Consider the following 16,175-nt stretch of genomic DNA (forward strand, 5'->3'; position numbering starts at 1 on the left):
TCAGAGTGGATAACAGGAGACAAAGACAGAGAGAGAGAGAGAGGACTCTGGCCATTAGTAGTGATCTCTGAGGAGATCACGTCAGTGTTACTGCTGGTCAACAAAGCACTGTTAAACCTCCTCCTCCTCACAGACTACAACTGGCCTGCACAGTAAGACATCATTTACCTCTATAGCTATAACTGATCTGAGCCTAGCCATTAAATAAACAAACCTAAGGCCTTAAAAGTGTTAAATGTTGAATAATCAATAGAAGTCATATACAAATCGGTAAGTCAATCCTATTTTCACAAGACAATTAAAAGGTTGTTGGAGTGAATTTTTATTTGTTGCATCAATTAATAGATATGATCAGCCGACAATAGTTCTAGCTCAGTCCTAGACCTTAGATTCAATACGATCTTGTCTACCAGATACCTAACTTCCAGTATATTCCTGTGTCAACCTGCTGCATGTGACCCTCCAGTGACTAAATGACATAACCTCAAGACAAAGAGCTGTAGCCATCCATCAGTAAATATACAACGCAATGACATTTATTACAAACTATATCTTCTACAGTTATTGTCATCATTACAATAGTGAATTCCAGAATGTGATAGTAAGGTCCATAAAACAATTACAACCAAGAATGGTGAAATGGGTCACAATTCTATCAGGGCTTTAATGAAAATAAACTCCTGTACAATTCAAAACAAATAAATACAACTATTCAACAAAAGCTCATCATGGCAACTTAAATTATAGTGAACGTACACTTTTGCTTGGGATGTACAATAGTTGGTGACTGACAAAACGATCAGAAGATGGTGACTGTGTTAATGGAAAATATAAATAGCCTACCAATGGACTTAAAATGATCTGAATGCTACCAAGGTTTTAGGGAAAGTCATGTTTGTTTTGACAAAGATATATTTAACAATAACATATATATAAAAAAGAAAGAGAGAGACACACACAAGGCTGATTTACACAGAATATAGCGGGAACTAATATAAATCCTTTACACATATGGTATTTCATTGAAACAAGTCATTATTGTATTAGTAGACAGCATTATCATTAACTGTAGTGTTGTAGCCTGATGGATGGATTCACAAAATCTAAAACATATTGAGCCAAAAGGTTTTTCTGTAGGTTGATGTGGTATAGAAATGAGAAATGTCTATCAGCAGTTTTGTCCTGTGCATTTTTCTTTTACATAAGCAGTTTAAATGAGGTGAATGGACAGTGACGGATGCATATGCATTTTTCATCCGTGTGTGACCGCAGCCTCACTACCCATGATGGGTAGAAACAGGTGGGTGTCGTTCTTTTTCCAGTAAGGTTTGATAGAATATGATTCTCTATAGCTTTATTGAAGGGCACCAACAATTGTTAGTTATTTCACTGATTGATCATATATATTCTCTGCCACAGGCAAAATATTAGTTTACAGACCAATCACATCATTGTGATAGAAGTCAAAATAACATACAGCAAAATAGCAAACAGATATATGGACAGTGGAATCAGAGACACGCACATGTTGAGAATGGAGGTTGTTCGCAACAAATATCCACATCTTTGAAATGCACATAAAAATCGTATCAAATCTTTATAGACCATTTGACCTGCGTATTTACACGCACGTGTTCAGTTTTTGGGGGATTTAAAACATTTCCCCCAGTTTGAGATTGCCCAGGGAGTTCTTAACACTAAGGTTAATATCTTTGAGGGTCTATTGCAGTCTTAAAGAGGTTATTCACACACTAATAAAATGTTGTGGTAAATGTTTTGATTTGATTTTAAATGCTAGATTAGGAAAGCTGAAAGGTGTAAGAACTAACCTTCTTAGAACAAACTTCATTGTAACCTTGCTGTATACACATACATTATTAGCCAGTATGGTACTGTTTTTAACACTGATCTGGAGTTGCTGTTATTCTTAGATTTTAGAAAGTGGTTATGGTTTGTAAAACGCTCGGTGTGTGTGTGTGTGTGTAAGTGACTCGTCTTGCCACAAGGATAGGGGTGAGCGCAGGACATCAGAGGTCTTCTGCCATGTCCTTCTGTTATACACCATCCCACATGGCAAGATCCTAAAGACACAGGCAACAAACCAAAGCTTCTGTTAAAATCACACTCCTTTCACCTCATTAAATCACCAGTAGACAGGATGCAGCTCATCTCAATAGGTGGTAGAGGTGTGACGTTTTTTTGACGTAGATGCAGAAAGTAAACAGCATAATGGGTATATTTCCACAACAACTAAGAGTGTTGAAGCACGAAGCGAACCCGTGCACATACTGTGTGTGACTGTGTGAGAGCAAAGTGTTACATCTCACGCATCTCAATATCCTAGCCTATTCATTGATGACAGACCCTGCTTTGCTGAAGTCGGGAGACATTGCAAGCCAAGAAATTGTGGGATACAGCATTTAACTGCCGATAGACGGGCCTAGTGCACGGTTCTGACGGTCTGCCTGATGGCCGACCTACCTATACCGTGCCCCTCCCCTCTCTGTCCCTCACTAGCGCGCTATGAAAGATGCAAGTGTTTGTGTTCTCAGAAGTAAGGCAAAAAAAAACAAATCAGTCTCCTCCCTTCCAAAAAATATTATATTAGGAGTAAATTTTTTGCAGAATCAAATCTTGACACTCAACAGGGAGTCTGCACTGGGAGACTGCACAACTACGTCATCGTCGTTAACAGTAAAAATAAATAATTAAAAGGCCGGTTAAACAGTGATTTTTTTTCCATTTGTCACATCCCTAATAAGTGGTCCAGGTATCCTCATGACACGGCACAAGTGAGGGGTGGACCTTTCCTCTTTTGTTCACTATTGCACCTCTAGTGTTCCTGAAGCAAGCGGGGAGGCCGATGATCTCACATCAGATCAACTCCTTGCATGGCCTACTCCTTGAAGTTTTCAGTTATGTCCAAAAAATTATATTTTGCTCAAAATATTGTTGTTATACCCTTAAGAGTGTGTACATTACCATATAAAAGACATTTTGTTTTCCAAAAGGAAAACTTCCAAAATAGCTGGGGTGCATCTAACTTTTTACCAACAGCCCCAAATAAGAGCATTGAATGATTTGATGACTTCTGAAAAATGAATCACATCATTTAAAAAAATAATTAAAAGAACAACCCATTGTCTTCAGATAGTTTAGCTAATTACCGTGTGTCACTGCAGATCCACTGGCTGATGCTCTGACTGTTCCTCCCATTGCTCCTGTTGCTGCACCTGGTCTCCTTTGGCAGTGCTGGTGTGCTGGTGTTTTGTGTGGGTGCACATCTGGGTGCTTTGTGGTTCGGAAGACCTGCCTCTCTTCAGAGTGTTGGACTGGGCAGACGAAGTGTGTGGGGGTGACTCTGCATTCAGTAGTTTAGATTAGTAATGTCTATTCCTGTACATTTAAATCATTCACTTTCTGTTATAGACATTTCCTTTTCTAGCTGATGCATTGAAACTTTCAGAAAAGAAAAGACAATGTGTTAGAAGCTTCAAGTGATTCAATTCCAAAATAATTTGCTTGTTTTTTTATTGAACCAACTAAGCAGCAACTAAAACGTGAAAAATGCTGCTTTCTTGACCAGGACTTCCCTGGTTAATTAAAGGATGAATAAACATTTTTAAAAAAGACTACAAAATAAGAACTACACCTCCAAACATACCACAGGTGCTGCTACTGGCCTGAGAGTCATCTGTCGGGGGAGGCTCTGCCTCTTCCTGAATGGTGGGCACAGATGCCAGGAGACCTGTCAGACACACACAGGCCGACGTTACGTCAATGTTACCATGGCAACACTGACTGGAAATAGCCTACATAAGGACTGACGCAGAATGAAAACACAAGGGCAAGTCATCCAATGTAAACTGAAAAGCAACCATTTTTCTTTTACCACTAGGAGGCTCTCTAGAGCCATAGAATAAACCAGGAGCTGTGCTTCATGAAACAGGATGCTATTCTGTGCTGTTAGAACTCAGACAGACAGCCCCATCCATAAGACAGCAGTCAACAACAGTTATCTACTGCAGTACAATACCTACATCTGTGGTAGACGACCCTGTTCCTCGAGTGACACAAGGATTGCAGGACATTGTCCCAGCAAGGCACCACACTGACCTACTAAGCTAATTGATCAGTTCAATGATTGCCTCAATTTAGCACACCTTGTCTTCCAGGTCGGTTAAAACATGAAGTGCCTACCCCTGACCTGCATACATACAGATATCTACTCCCTGCAACGGGGACAACGTGGATGTACGGTACCGTGGTAACCATAATACTTCTACTACATGATCAGTGAGATGACAGAATGGACAGACAACAGCAGCTCGTGACAACAGGTCATCATGACAGTCATGCAGCTCATGACAGGAGGAGTGCGTTGTTGGCAGTAGGAACCATTCAGACTGTCCATCAGAGCCCAACATAACAGCTCTTAGAGACATGACAAGGAGTATGGTGGAGCTGGGGGCCATTAAACGACGACCCATAAGAGGCAAATTGCTGCCGTTATCTCAGCAGGAACTGTGAGAGAACCAGGATGTCGTTTTAGACAAGAGCTCCTTTCAGACTATATGAAATGAAACCAAACCATGGTCGTGACTCATGTTCAATAGGGCAAACCACAGCAAAACGGTTCTCAATAATCTGTAGCGTTATTAAAATTAAAATAAATTTAAAAAACTCTCCCCGCTGAACACGACCACTGTAACCAACCTCAGATGTCTCAGCCACATGGGGCCTTTAATGAGGACGGGTGAGGTGGACTTTTCCTATCGCTGCTGTCTTCAGATCTTGATCCTAGGTTTTTATTGTAAATAACTATGTTCTTAACTTGTTCACCTGTATAAATCAAGGTTAAATCATATAAAAGTTAAAGACTCACTGAGGCCTCTGTAGTGGGAGAGTTGCTGGTAGACCTGCTTCATTCTCTCTATGTTGAGCCTGCTGCCCTCTGCGTGGTTGATCATGGGCTTGGGGTAGTCTACTCCCACGATGCAGTTGGCTGCCTTCTGGACAGACTCTGGGGCTCTCCACGGCTCATAGATGTATCGGTTGGGATAGTCCTTCAATTTAGGAATGTAGCGCCTAGAAGATAGACAATCACAGATGTTCGAGACATTCATTGTTATTATTTATGCCACTGAATTACATATAGAACTGATTCATATGGTCTCTATGCAGTTTATTCAATTGATTCCATTGGTTGTTTATTCTATTGATTTATGCATTTTGTACTTGAAAAAGAGCACCACAAACTGGTCTTTCGAGCCGGATAGGTGCAATTGGCCTGGGACATGACCAGTAGAAACAGGATGCAGTTCATGCAGCATGCCATGCCCCAGACGAGGCACACACGCTGGCAAGAGGAGGACTGGGAAGTCCAGCAGACTGGGGCCTTGGAGAGGTTTTACCTCAGGTTCATGTCCAGCAGCCGGAACAAACCCAGCCTCCACGGCTCCAGCCCTAGAGCCAGCCGAGCAGTTGCCAGAGCTGCACCTAGTCTTGCTGTCCAACGCGCTCCGGCCAGCCAACCCGACGCCAGTGGTGCAGCCAGACCAGCGACAGTCACAGAGGCTCAAGCTGTTTCAGCATCTGGCCAAGCTCCATTCCACACTCCAACCGGTGACACCACGAGCAGCACCGGAGACAGACGAGCTGTTGCCAGTGCTGAAGCCTGACCAGCAGCTGCCGGTGCTCTGGCATGCTCCACCTGCCACCGGTGCCTGAGCTGGCACCCCAACAGAAACCCCAGCCAGAGTGTCACCTGGACCAGCTGTCACCGGACTCAACTCCGGTTCAGGTCTCTACTGTTAACACAAAATGACCAGTTTAACAACATTTAGTTCCCCGTATTTCCACAGTTGCCATCACACTCAGGCCAGGTTCATCTCCAGTGAGACTACTGCACAGGCGTACTAATAACAGAGTGATAGCACCGCAATAACAGAAATATAAGGATACTTAAACCATTAACTTAATAATCTCCCACTTTTCTTCAAAGACAAATAAAACATCAACAAAATAATTAAATGACACAAGTTATTATATAAGTTCTCCATTACAAAATGGGTTGTGTGACAAAGTCGCGCTTTAGTGGCGCAGCGATCTAAGGCACTGCATCTCAGTGCTAGAGGAGTCACTGCAGACCCTGGTTTGATCCTGGGCTGTATCACACCCGGACGTGATCTGGAGTCCCACAGGGCGACGCACAAGTGTCCCAGTGTCGTCCGGGTTAGGGGAGGCCGTCATTGTAAATAAAAATTTGCCTAGTTAAATAAAGGTTAAAAATGTTTTGGTAGGTATGTGTCTGTTAATGTGTCCTTTGTCATTTTCAGTAGGAGGCCGATTCTCAGCAACAGCCCCTCCATCTTGATCAATTTACTTTCTGCCGTCTGGAGCGATGGACCCTAACAATGGTGCCTCTGTGCCTCACAAATATCACCACACCATCTTGGCCAATGACTACTCTCGGTCCTTTCCACTCTTGACAGTCAACTCGTTTGTAGTACACTTTGTTTCCAGTCTCGTACAGCTCATCGGTGGGTTGTTTACGCAGAGCCCTGCCCTCTGAACACTTCTCGCTGCATGTCGTGCTGAAAGGTGCTGTCCCACCCATGCACTCACACTGGTCCCTTCTAGTGCTGAAAGGTGCTGTTCCACCCATGCACTCACACTGGTCCCTTCTAGTGCTGAAAGGTGCTGTCCAACCCATGCACTCACACTGGTCCCTTCTAGTGCTGAAAGGTGCTGTCCCACCCATGCACTCACACTGGTCCCTTCTAGTGCTGAAAGGTGCTGTCCCACCCATGCCCTCACACTGGTCCCTTCTAGTGCTGAAAGGTGCTGTCCCACCCATGCCCTCACACTGGTCCCTTCTAGTGCTGAAAGGTGCTGTCCCACCCATGCACTCACACTGGTCCCTTCTAGTGCTGAAAGGTGCTGTCCCACCCATGCACTCACACTGGTCCCTTCTAGTGCTGAAAGGTGCTGTCCCACCCATGCCCTCACACTGGTCCCTTCTAGTGCTGAAAGGTGCTGTCCCACCCATGCACTCACACTGGTCCCTCTAGTGCTGAAAGGTGCTGTCCCACCCATGCACTCACACTGGTCCCTTCTAGTGCTGAAAGGTGCTGTCCCACCCATGCACTCACACTGGTCCCTTCTAGTGCTGAAAGGTGCTGTCCCACCCATGCACTCACACTGGTCCCTTCTAGTGCTGAAAGGTGCTGTCCCCACCCATGCACTCACACTGGTCCCTTCTAGTGCTGAAAGGTGCTGTCCCACCCATGCACTCACACTGGTCCCGTCTAGTGCTGAAAGGTGCTGTCCCACCCATGCACTCACACTGGTCCCTTCTAGTGCTGAAAGGTGCTGTCCCACCCATGCACTCACACTGGTCCCTTCTAGTGCTGAAAGGTGCTGTCCCACCCATGCACTCACACTGGTCCCTTCTAGTGCTGAAAGGTGCTGTCCCACCCATGCACTCACACTGGTCCCTTCTAGTGCTGAAAGGTGCTGTCCCATCCATGCACTCACACTGGTCCCTTCTAGTGCTGAAAGGTGCTGTCCCACCCATGCACTCACACTGGTCCCTTCTAGTGCTGAAAGGTGCTGTCCCACCCATGCACTCACACTGGTCCCTTCTAGTGCTGAAAGATGCTGTCCCACCCATGCACTCACACTGGTCCCTTCTAGTGCTGAAAGGTGCTGTCCCACCCATGCCCTCACACTGGTCCCTTCTAGTGCTGAAAGGTGCTGTCCCACCCATGCACTCACACTGGTCCCTTCTAGGCTTGTCAACCAGTACAGAGGGAAGATTAGGGTTCTGCCCCAACACTAGTTGCTATGGGCTGTAACTATGAACATTGTGCATTGAGTTTTTTGCCATCACAGCCCAATCTAGGGCTGTTTTCCAGTCACATCCATTGTCTCGCTTCACTTTCAGTGTTTGTTTATGTCTCTCCACAAGTCCATTGCTTCATGGACTGTATGCAGCAGTTGTCTTTACTTCCATGTTGAATTTCTCTTCCATTTCTCTTATTTCATTATTATTGAATTCTCCTCCATTGTCAATGTACAATTTCTGGGGCAGGCCATGCACACATATCCAGGAATGAATGAAGTGCTTGACGATGTCACTGGGTTTCTTTGTATTCACAATGCTTCCAGCGCTGAAGCGGTGGATTATGTGAAGGTACCACACACTCAGTTCTAGCTCATATAGATCTACAGCCACTGTTTCATTGTACTTGGACACCAGTGGCAAACCAACAGCTGGTCTGGGCTTAGGTTTGCTGTATTTCTGACATGTCTCACAACTGTTAACCATCTGCCGTAGAATGGAAATACTCATCATTATTATTCCCAGAACTGCTGAGTCATGACCAAACGGTTTGTGAAGTTAACAATACTTTGAGTTTTTCCTCTTGTTCATGTTCGCTGTGTTCAGAATCTCTATGTGCTCTGTGTCAGTCAGAATCACATTTCTACACAGACTGTGTGATGTCTTTGTCTAAAATGTTTACACAATAGTGGCCTGAGGGAGTAAGTTCAAGGGTCACTGGCTGTTTAAAACATCACTGCCATGTCATTTTTTTGTCTAGTACAGCCCCTGCCTTCTTGAGGGAAGCTTTGCTTAATAGTAAGGGGATATCTGTAGGGAACACCTCTGTTTCAATGTGACTCTTAGTCTGACCAATTTTTACTGGTATCTTAACTCTCTTGGTAGAATGGATGACTCTCCCATCTCCAAATTTGAAGTCACTGTTGCTTGGTGTGTCAATTATATTTTGTACTTATTTTATATTTATTTCACTGACATAACTATCAAGACATGTTGCACCACACACTGTGCGTGTACATGCAGTATCAATCACAGCCGATCCTAAGGATTCAACTATAAATATCTCAGTATCAGAAGCAGATTGGCTCTCTCTCTGTTTTTACATGTTCCTCTGTTAGTTTAACTTGTTCATTTTTATGAGGACAGTCTTTAACCCAAAGGTAAGTGCTTTGACAAATACCACATTCTGATCTCCTTCCATGCCTGTCCAGTGGATTTGTGCTGGGCAAATGCTTTGATCAAAGTTCCCATTCCGTTTCCTTGTTCAAATCCTCCATGTATATTTCCAGTGCTGTATCTCTCGCTCTTCCCTCGAGCGATAAAACCACCGCAAGTGTTAGCTTTTTCTTATATAATATATACTTAAAACATTAACACCTACTACATCTGCTGCCTTGCAGATATGCTTGACCTGGACCCATCGCCAGACCCAGCCCTGAATCCAATGCCCGGCACTGTCCAGGACCCACCGGCTGACCAGGTTCCAGTCCTGGGTCCACAGGCAGACACCTAGCACAGCCAGACCCACAACCAGCACTGACGCTCAATCCTGCCGTCAGCCATTAGTGCTCATATCAATGTGTTCTGATATATGCCTGTGTCTTTATTGTGCCTGTATGAGCCTCTATGGATCAATAGAGTTGATTTAATTATTCAGCCAAAGCACAAACAACGTGGTAATCACGGACCAATCACTGTCCTCTGTCCAATGCCCACAGGTTAGTGTGTGTCTGACGTAGTGTGTGTGTGTGTGTGACGTAGTGTGTGTGTGTGTGTGTGTGTGTGTGTGTACCTGATGTAGTCTCCGCTGGGGTCTGTCCTCCTTCCGAAGCCCACAGGGCAGTAACAGTGGAAGAACTGCTGGAAGAAGGCACTGCAGGAGAGCCACATCCAGCTGCCTGCGTTCACACTCCAGTCTGCATCCAGGAGCAGCTCCTCAAACACCTGACAGGCAGAACCAACCAGCACAGAATACAGTTAGATACCAGTGAAGCGGCACCACTACTGTGTCACGTACGTCTTGATGCTTTGGATATACAGTAAATACCCACGTTTTCCTTGTCAATGTAAACCCCCAATGCCTTTGTGTGTGTAAATGTCCATGTATTTCTGTTATTGGCCTGCTTTATGGAAGTACTAAGGTAAAGTAAACACTGTGTGTGTTGACAGTCTGTATTCAGTAAAAGCTCTAACACCTGGATAAAGGACTAGAGACAAGCCCCAGCGTTACATGATAAGACACTGACAGTCTGTATTCAGTAAAAGCTCTAACACCTGGATAAAGGACTAGAGACAAGCCCCAGCGTTACATGATAAGACACTGACAGTCTGTATTCAGTAAAAGCTCTAACACCTGGATAAAGGACTAGAGACAAGCCCCAGCGTTACATGATAAGACACTGACAGTCTGTAAAATTTAGGTAGAGAAAGCTCTAACACAGTCTGTATTCAGTAAAATAAACCTGGACTAGAGACAAGCCCCAGCGTTACATGATAAGACACTGACAGTCTGTATTCAGTAAAAGCTCTAACACCTGGATAAAGGACTAGAGACAAGCCCCAGCGTTACATGATAAGACACTGACAGGCTGTGGTTTATCCACAGCTTGGCAGGTAGCCTAGTGGTTAGAGTTGGACTAGTAACCGAAAGGTTGCAAGATTGAATGCTCGAGCTGACAAGGTAAAAAATTGTTCTGCCCCTGAACAAGGCAATTAACCCACAGTTCCTAGGCCGTCATTGAAAATAAGAATTTGTTCTTAACTTACTTGCCTAGTTAAATAACGGTTAAAATACATTAAAAAATGAATCCCAGAACTACCTACGCCAGGGCTCTCCAACCCTGATAAGCTGAACCAGGTTAGTTACAAATGGGGTTGGAGCGAAAACATACAGGAAGGTAAGCTCTCCGGGAATAGGGTTGGACACCCCTGCCCAGATCTACCGACACTGATGACAAGCTCTATAGGTTACTGCTACATGTCCTCCTAATATACTAAAGCTTCTCCACAACCCTTGTTGTGGTATGGTAGTGCATGTTGGGTGACACTGGTTCTTTCTCAATTACTTTCTTTGATTCCTTTCATGCCCTCTCAAAGCCCATTGCAGGAGAAGGTCAGAGGGGAGACCTTTGATTTTCTCCTCCAATGCATTTGAGAAGGAAAGGGACTGAAGACGCGAGCAACTGAGGAAAGATTAATGGAGAAAACGTTAATGTAAACGACTGGAGAGGGAAGGGATTCTAACCTACCCTCATGCCACTCTCCCAGCTTATCCACAGGTCTCCCCGAGTCAGGAAGCAGGCCACTGCGTGTCTGGCCAGGTGGTGGATCCAGCCCTCCTGCCTCAGCTGGGTCATGATAGCATCTATCCAGGGGAAGCCTGTGCTCCCCTCTGCCCACTTGGCCAGGGCCTCAGGGTTATGGTCCCAGGGGATCTGAACACAGATGGGGTTGCCCTCCATCCGGTCGAAGTTAGGGTTGTTGGTTCCCGCTGCATAGAAGAATTCTCTCCACAGGAGCTGGCCGAATAAAGAGAGCGGGGGACTGCAATTCTTCCGCAACTGAGTGGGAAGGATGGATAGAGAAATACCTATCAAAATCACTTCTTACATCAGCAGTTGTGCTTTACAGTAACCTAGCCTGTACCGCAGAGAGCATGCAGAAACAAAATGTTATTTTACAATTACATGATCAAACAGCTTCTTTATCCCATTCCAAATTTTTTATTTTTTAAGATCTCTATTGTGGTGATCAAAGGTCTCGGTACCTTCATGTAGAGTTCCCTCAGGTTGTAGTAGAAGACTCGACATGATAAGCATCCAAAGCGTAGATAGGGGCTGAGGCCCGTGGGACTGGCGATCAGCGAACACATGTTGATCCTGGCTCGCTCAAAGCTAGCTACCCAGGCTTTTCTGTCTAAGTGTTTGTTGAGTCTCTCTAGTGCTTCAGACTCCCCTCCCTTCCACACCGCAGGGTCCAGGCCTTGAGTCTTGAATCCTGGAGAACAGAACAGAGAGCACAGATCAGAAAGCACAGAACAGTCAGATACCATGTGCATTGTGACTACATTTAGCCTCACACACAGTACATGGTGATTAACAGGATGTTACAGTTCTGGAGAACCTAATGGTGTAAATACATTAGCAACAAGAACTATTATACTGTACAAACACACAATTGTTTTAACGTGAAAAAATATATATACACTACCGGTCAAAAGTTTTAGAACACCTACTCATTCAAGGGTTTTTCTTTATTTGGACTATTTTCTACATTGTATAATAATAGCAAAGACATCAAAACTATGAAATAACACATATGGAATCATGTAGCAATAAATAAATAAAAACTTTTAAAAAATCAAATTCAAATACATTTTATGAGATTCTTCAAGGTAGCCACCTTTTGCCTTGATGACAACTTTGCACACTCTTGGCATTCTCTCAACCCACTTCACCTGGAATGCTTTTCCAACAGTCTTGAAGGAGTTCCCACATATGCTGAGTTGGCTGCTTTTCTTTCACTCTGCGATCCGACTCATCCCAAACCATCTCATTTTGGTTGAGGTCAGGGGATTGTGGAGGCCAGGTCATCTGATGCAGAACTCCATCACCCTCCTTGGTCAAATAGCCCTTACAAAGCCTGGGAGGTGTGTTGGGTCATTGTCCTCTTGAAAAACAAATGATAGTGGGACTAAGCGCAAACCACATGTGATGGCGTATCATTGCAGAATGCTGTGGTTGCCATGCTGGTTAAGTGTGCCTTGAATTCTAAATAAAATCACAGATAGCGTAACCAGCAAAGCACCCCCACACCATAAACACCTCCTCCTCCATGCTTTATGGTGGGAAAATACACATGCAGAGATCATCCGTTCACCCACACTCAGTCTCACAAAGATAAGGCGGTTGGAACCAGAAATCTCACATTTGGTCTCCAGTTCAAATTTCCACCGGTCTAATGTCCATTGCTCTTGTTTCTTGGCCTAAGCAAGTCTCTTCTTCTTATTGGTGTCCTTTAGTAGTTGCTTCCTTGCAGCAATTCAACCATGAAGGCCTGATTCACACAGTCTCCTCTGAACAGTTGATGTTGAGATGTGTCCGTTACTTGAACTCTGTGAAGCTGCAATTTCTGAGGCTGTTAACTCTAATGAACTTATGCTCTGCAGCAGAGGTAACTCTGGGTCGTCCATTCCTGTGGCAGTACTCTTCAGAGCCAGTTTCATCATAGTGCTTGATGGTTTTTGCGACTGCACTTGAAGAAACTTTCAAAGTACTTAAAATGTTCCGTATTGACTGACCTTCACCTTCATGGACTGTTGTTCCTCTTTGCTTATTTTAGCTGTTCTTTCCATAATATGGACGTGGTCTTTTACCAAATAGGGCTATCTTCTGAGAGAAGTCTATGATGAGGGTGACTGGAGTCTTTAACAATGTTTTATGCTTTCCTCTGACACCTGCTAGGATATAGGTCCTGGATGGCAGGAAGCTTGGCCCTAGTGATGTACTGGGCCGTACGCACTACCCTCTGTAGCGCCTTACGTGCAAATGCAGAGTAGTTACCATACCAGGTGATGATGCAACAGGTGATGATGCTCTCGATGGTGCGGCTGTAGAACTTTGAGGATCTGGGGACCCATGCTAAATCTTATCAGTCTCCGGAGGGGGAAAAGGTGTTGTTGTGCCCTCTTCACTGACGACTGTCTTGGTGCGTTTGGACCATGACAGTTCATTGGTGATGTGGACACCAAGGAACTTGAAACTCTAGACCGGCTCCACTACAGCCCCGTCGATGTTAATGGGGGCCTGTTCGGCCTGCCTTTTCCGATAGTCCACGATCAACTCCTTTATCTTGATCACATTGAGGGAGAGGTTGTTGTCCTGGTACCACACTGCCAGGTCTCTGACCTCCTCCCTATAGGCCAACTCATCGTTGTCGGTGATCAGGCCTACCACTGTTGTGTTGTCAGCAAACTTAATGACGGTGTTGGAGACGTGTTTGGTCATGCAGTCATGGGTGAACAGGGAGTACAGGAGGGTACTAAGCACACACCCCTGAGGGGCCCCAGTGCTGAGGATCAGCATAGCAGATGTGTTGTTGCCTACCCTTACCACCTGGTTGCGGCCCGTTAGGAAGTCCAGGATCCAGTTGCAAAGGGAGGTGTTTAGTCCCAGGGTCCTTAGCTTGGTAATACGCTTTGTGGGCACTATGGTGTTGCTGAGGTGTAGTCAATGAACAGCATTCTCACATAGGTGTTCCTTTTGTCCAGGAGGGAAAGGGCGGTGTGGAGTACGAGTGAGATTGCATCATCTGTGGATCTGTTGGGCGATATGCGAATTGGAGTGGGTCTAGGGTATCTGGGAGGATGCTGTAGATGTGAGCCATGACCAGCCTTTCAAAGCACTTCATGGCTACCAACGTGAATGCTATGGGGCGGTAATCATTTAGGCAGGTTACCTTCGCTTCCTTTGACACAGAGACTATGGTGGTCTGCTTGAAACATGTAGGTATTACTGTTAAGGGATTTTTATGAATAATGACTAAATGATGTATACATTTCAATCAGAACTATGACTAAACAGAATACTACTATGTTACTGTATGGATGTATGAATCTTATTATAATCATAATACTGAATGTAATGTGTGTAGTTTTCGTCCAGAATTAGAAGGACTGTCTGTTCTTTGTTAGAAACTAATGGAGCTATCGTCAGACTGGCTGGAATGCTGTGTTCCTTACAGGACATCCTGTCTCTACACAGGGAGAGGAGAGACCTTGGGCTAGTAGTAGATTATTTAACAGGTGGTAGACAATGTGGGAAGGTTTGTGAACTATACTGTCATTGTATTGGAGTGGAGGAAGGACAGAATAAAACCTGATGATGTCATTTTTAGTATATAACCTGCTGTAAATTGTCCCATGATCAGTACTCTCGAGAATAAACACTATTGATTGATTTTGAGACTGGTCTCTGTCCATTTTATGCAAATAAGTATCTTACAAATTCTTAGAAATGGGCAGAGTGTTTTAATTGAATTGGTTGATGAACAAATAGGAATATAATTCCTTTAACAGACTCAGTCAGGGAGAGGTTGAAAATGTCAGTGAAGACACTTGACAGTTGGTCTGCGCATGCTTTGAGTACACGTCCTGGTAATCAGTCTGGCCCCGCGGCTTTGTGAATGTTGACCTGTTTAAAAGGCCTTGCTCACATTGGCTACAGAGAGCGTAATCGCACTGTCACCCAGAACAGCTGGTGCGCTCATGCATGCTTCAGTGTTGCGCTCATGCATGCTTCAGTGTTGCTTGCCTCATAGTGAGCATAAAAGGCATTTAGCTCGTCTGGTAGGCTCACGTCACTGGGCAGCTCGCTGCTGGGTTTCCCTTTGTAGTCCAAAATAATTTTCAATCCCTGCCACATCCGACGAGCGTGAGAGTCGGTGTAGTAGGATTCAATCATATATAATATATATATATATGTTTGTTTGATGGTTTGTCCTTGAAAGTGACAGCTCTAGCCTTTAGCTCGATGAGGATGTTGCCTGTAATCCATGGCTTCTGGTTGGGATATGTACATACAGTCACTGGGGACATATGACTGTGGTGGTGTATTCCTCAATTATATTTAACTAGGCAAGTCAGTTAAGAACAAATTCTTACTTAAAATGAAGGCCTACCAAAATGCCTCCTGCGGGGACATATTTCAGTCTGTGCTAGCAAAAAAGTCCTGTAGCGTAGCATCCAAGTCATCTGACAACTTCCGTATTAAGCGAGTCACTGGTACTACCTGCTTTAGTTTTTGCTTGTAAGCAGGAATCGGGAGGATAGAATTATGGTCCGATATGCCAAATGGAACGCGGGGGAGAACTTTGTACGCATCTCTGTGTGTGACATTTTGTATGCATCTCATCTCATGTGACATGCTGGTAAAAAAATTGCTAAAACGGATTTAAGTTTCCCTGCATTAAAGTCCTTGACCACTAGGAGCGCTGCTTCTGGATAAGCATTTTCTTGTTTGCTTATGGCCTTATACAGCTGGTTGAGTGCGGTCTTAGTGCCAGCATCGGTTAGTGGTGGTAAATAGACCGTTACGAATAATATAGATGAGAACTCTAGGTAGATAGTGTGGTCTACAGCTTATCATAAGGTAATCTACCTCAGGCAAGCAATACCTCGAGACTTCTTCAACATTAGACATCACGCACCAGCTGCTATTGACAAATAGACGCACACTCCCGCCCCTAGTCTTACCAGATGTAGTTTCTCTGTCCTGCCGGTACCATGGAAAATCCCGCCAGCTCTATATTATCCGTGTCGTCGTTCAGCGAT

The 16,175-nt window shown here is 44.6% G+C and overlaps 1 protein-coding gene across 2 annotated transcripts in view; it reads right to left on the reverse strand.

The window, feature by feature from the left end:
* Positions 1 to 514: 514 nt before the first annotated feature.
* LOC112218883 (cryptochrome-2-like) overlaps positions 515 to 16,175 on the reverse strand; it is a 29,962-nt gene continuing 14,301 nt past the window's right edge. For both annotated transcript variants that reach the window (XM_042301783.1, XM_042301782.1), the window contains 7 exons: positions 11,613 to 11,842; positions 11,095 to 11,406; positions 9,639 to 9,790; positions 4,886 to 5,088; positions 3,665 to 3,748; positions 3,168 to 3,361; positions 515 to 2,081 (listed from right to left, as the gene is read on the reverse strand). In XM_042301783.1, coding sequence (XP_042157717.1) covers positions 3,174 to 3,361; positions 3,665 to 3,748; positions 4,886 to 5,088; positions 9,639 to 9,790; positions 11,095 to 11,406; positions 11,613 to 11,842 — 1,169 coding nt within the window. In that variant the 3' untranslated portion in view covers positions 515 to 2,081; positions 3,168 to 3,173. The remainder of the gene's footprint in view (positions 2,082 to 3,167; positions 3,362 to 3,664; positions 3,749 to 4,885; positions 5,089 to 9,638; positions 9,791 to 11,094; positions 11,407 to 11,612; positions 11,843 to 16,175) is intronic.

The sequence above is a fragment of the Oncorhynchus tshawytscha genome, linkage group LG19 (assembly GCF_018296145.1).
Source record: "Oncorhynchus tshawytscha isolate Ot180627B linkage group LG19, Otsh_v2.0, whole genome shotgun sequence".
In the NCBI taxonomy this organism is placed as follows: Eukaryota; Metazoa; Chordata; class Actinopteri; order Salmoniformes; family Salmonidae; genus Oncorhynchus; species Oncorhynchus tshawytscha.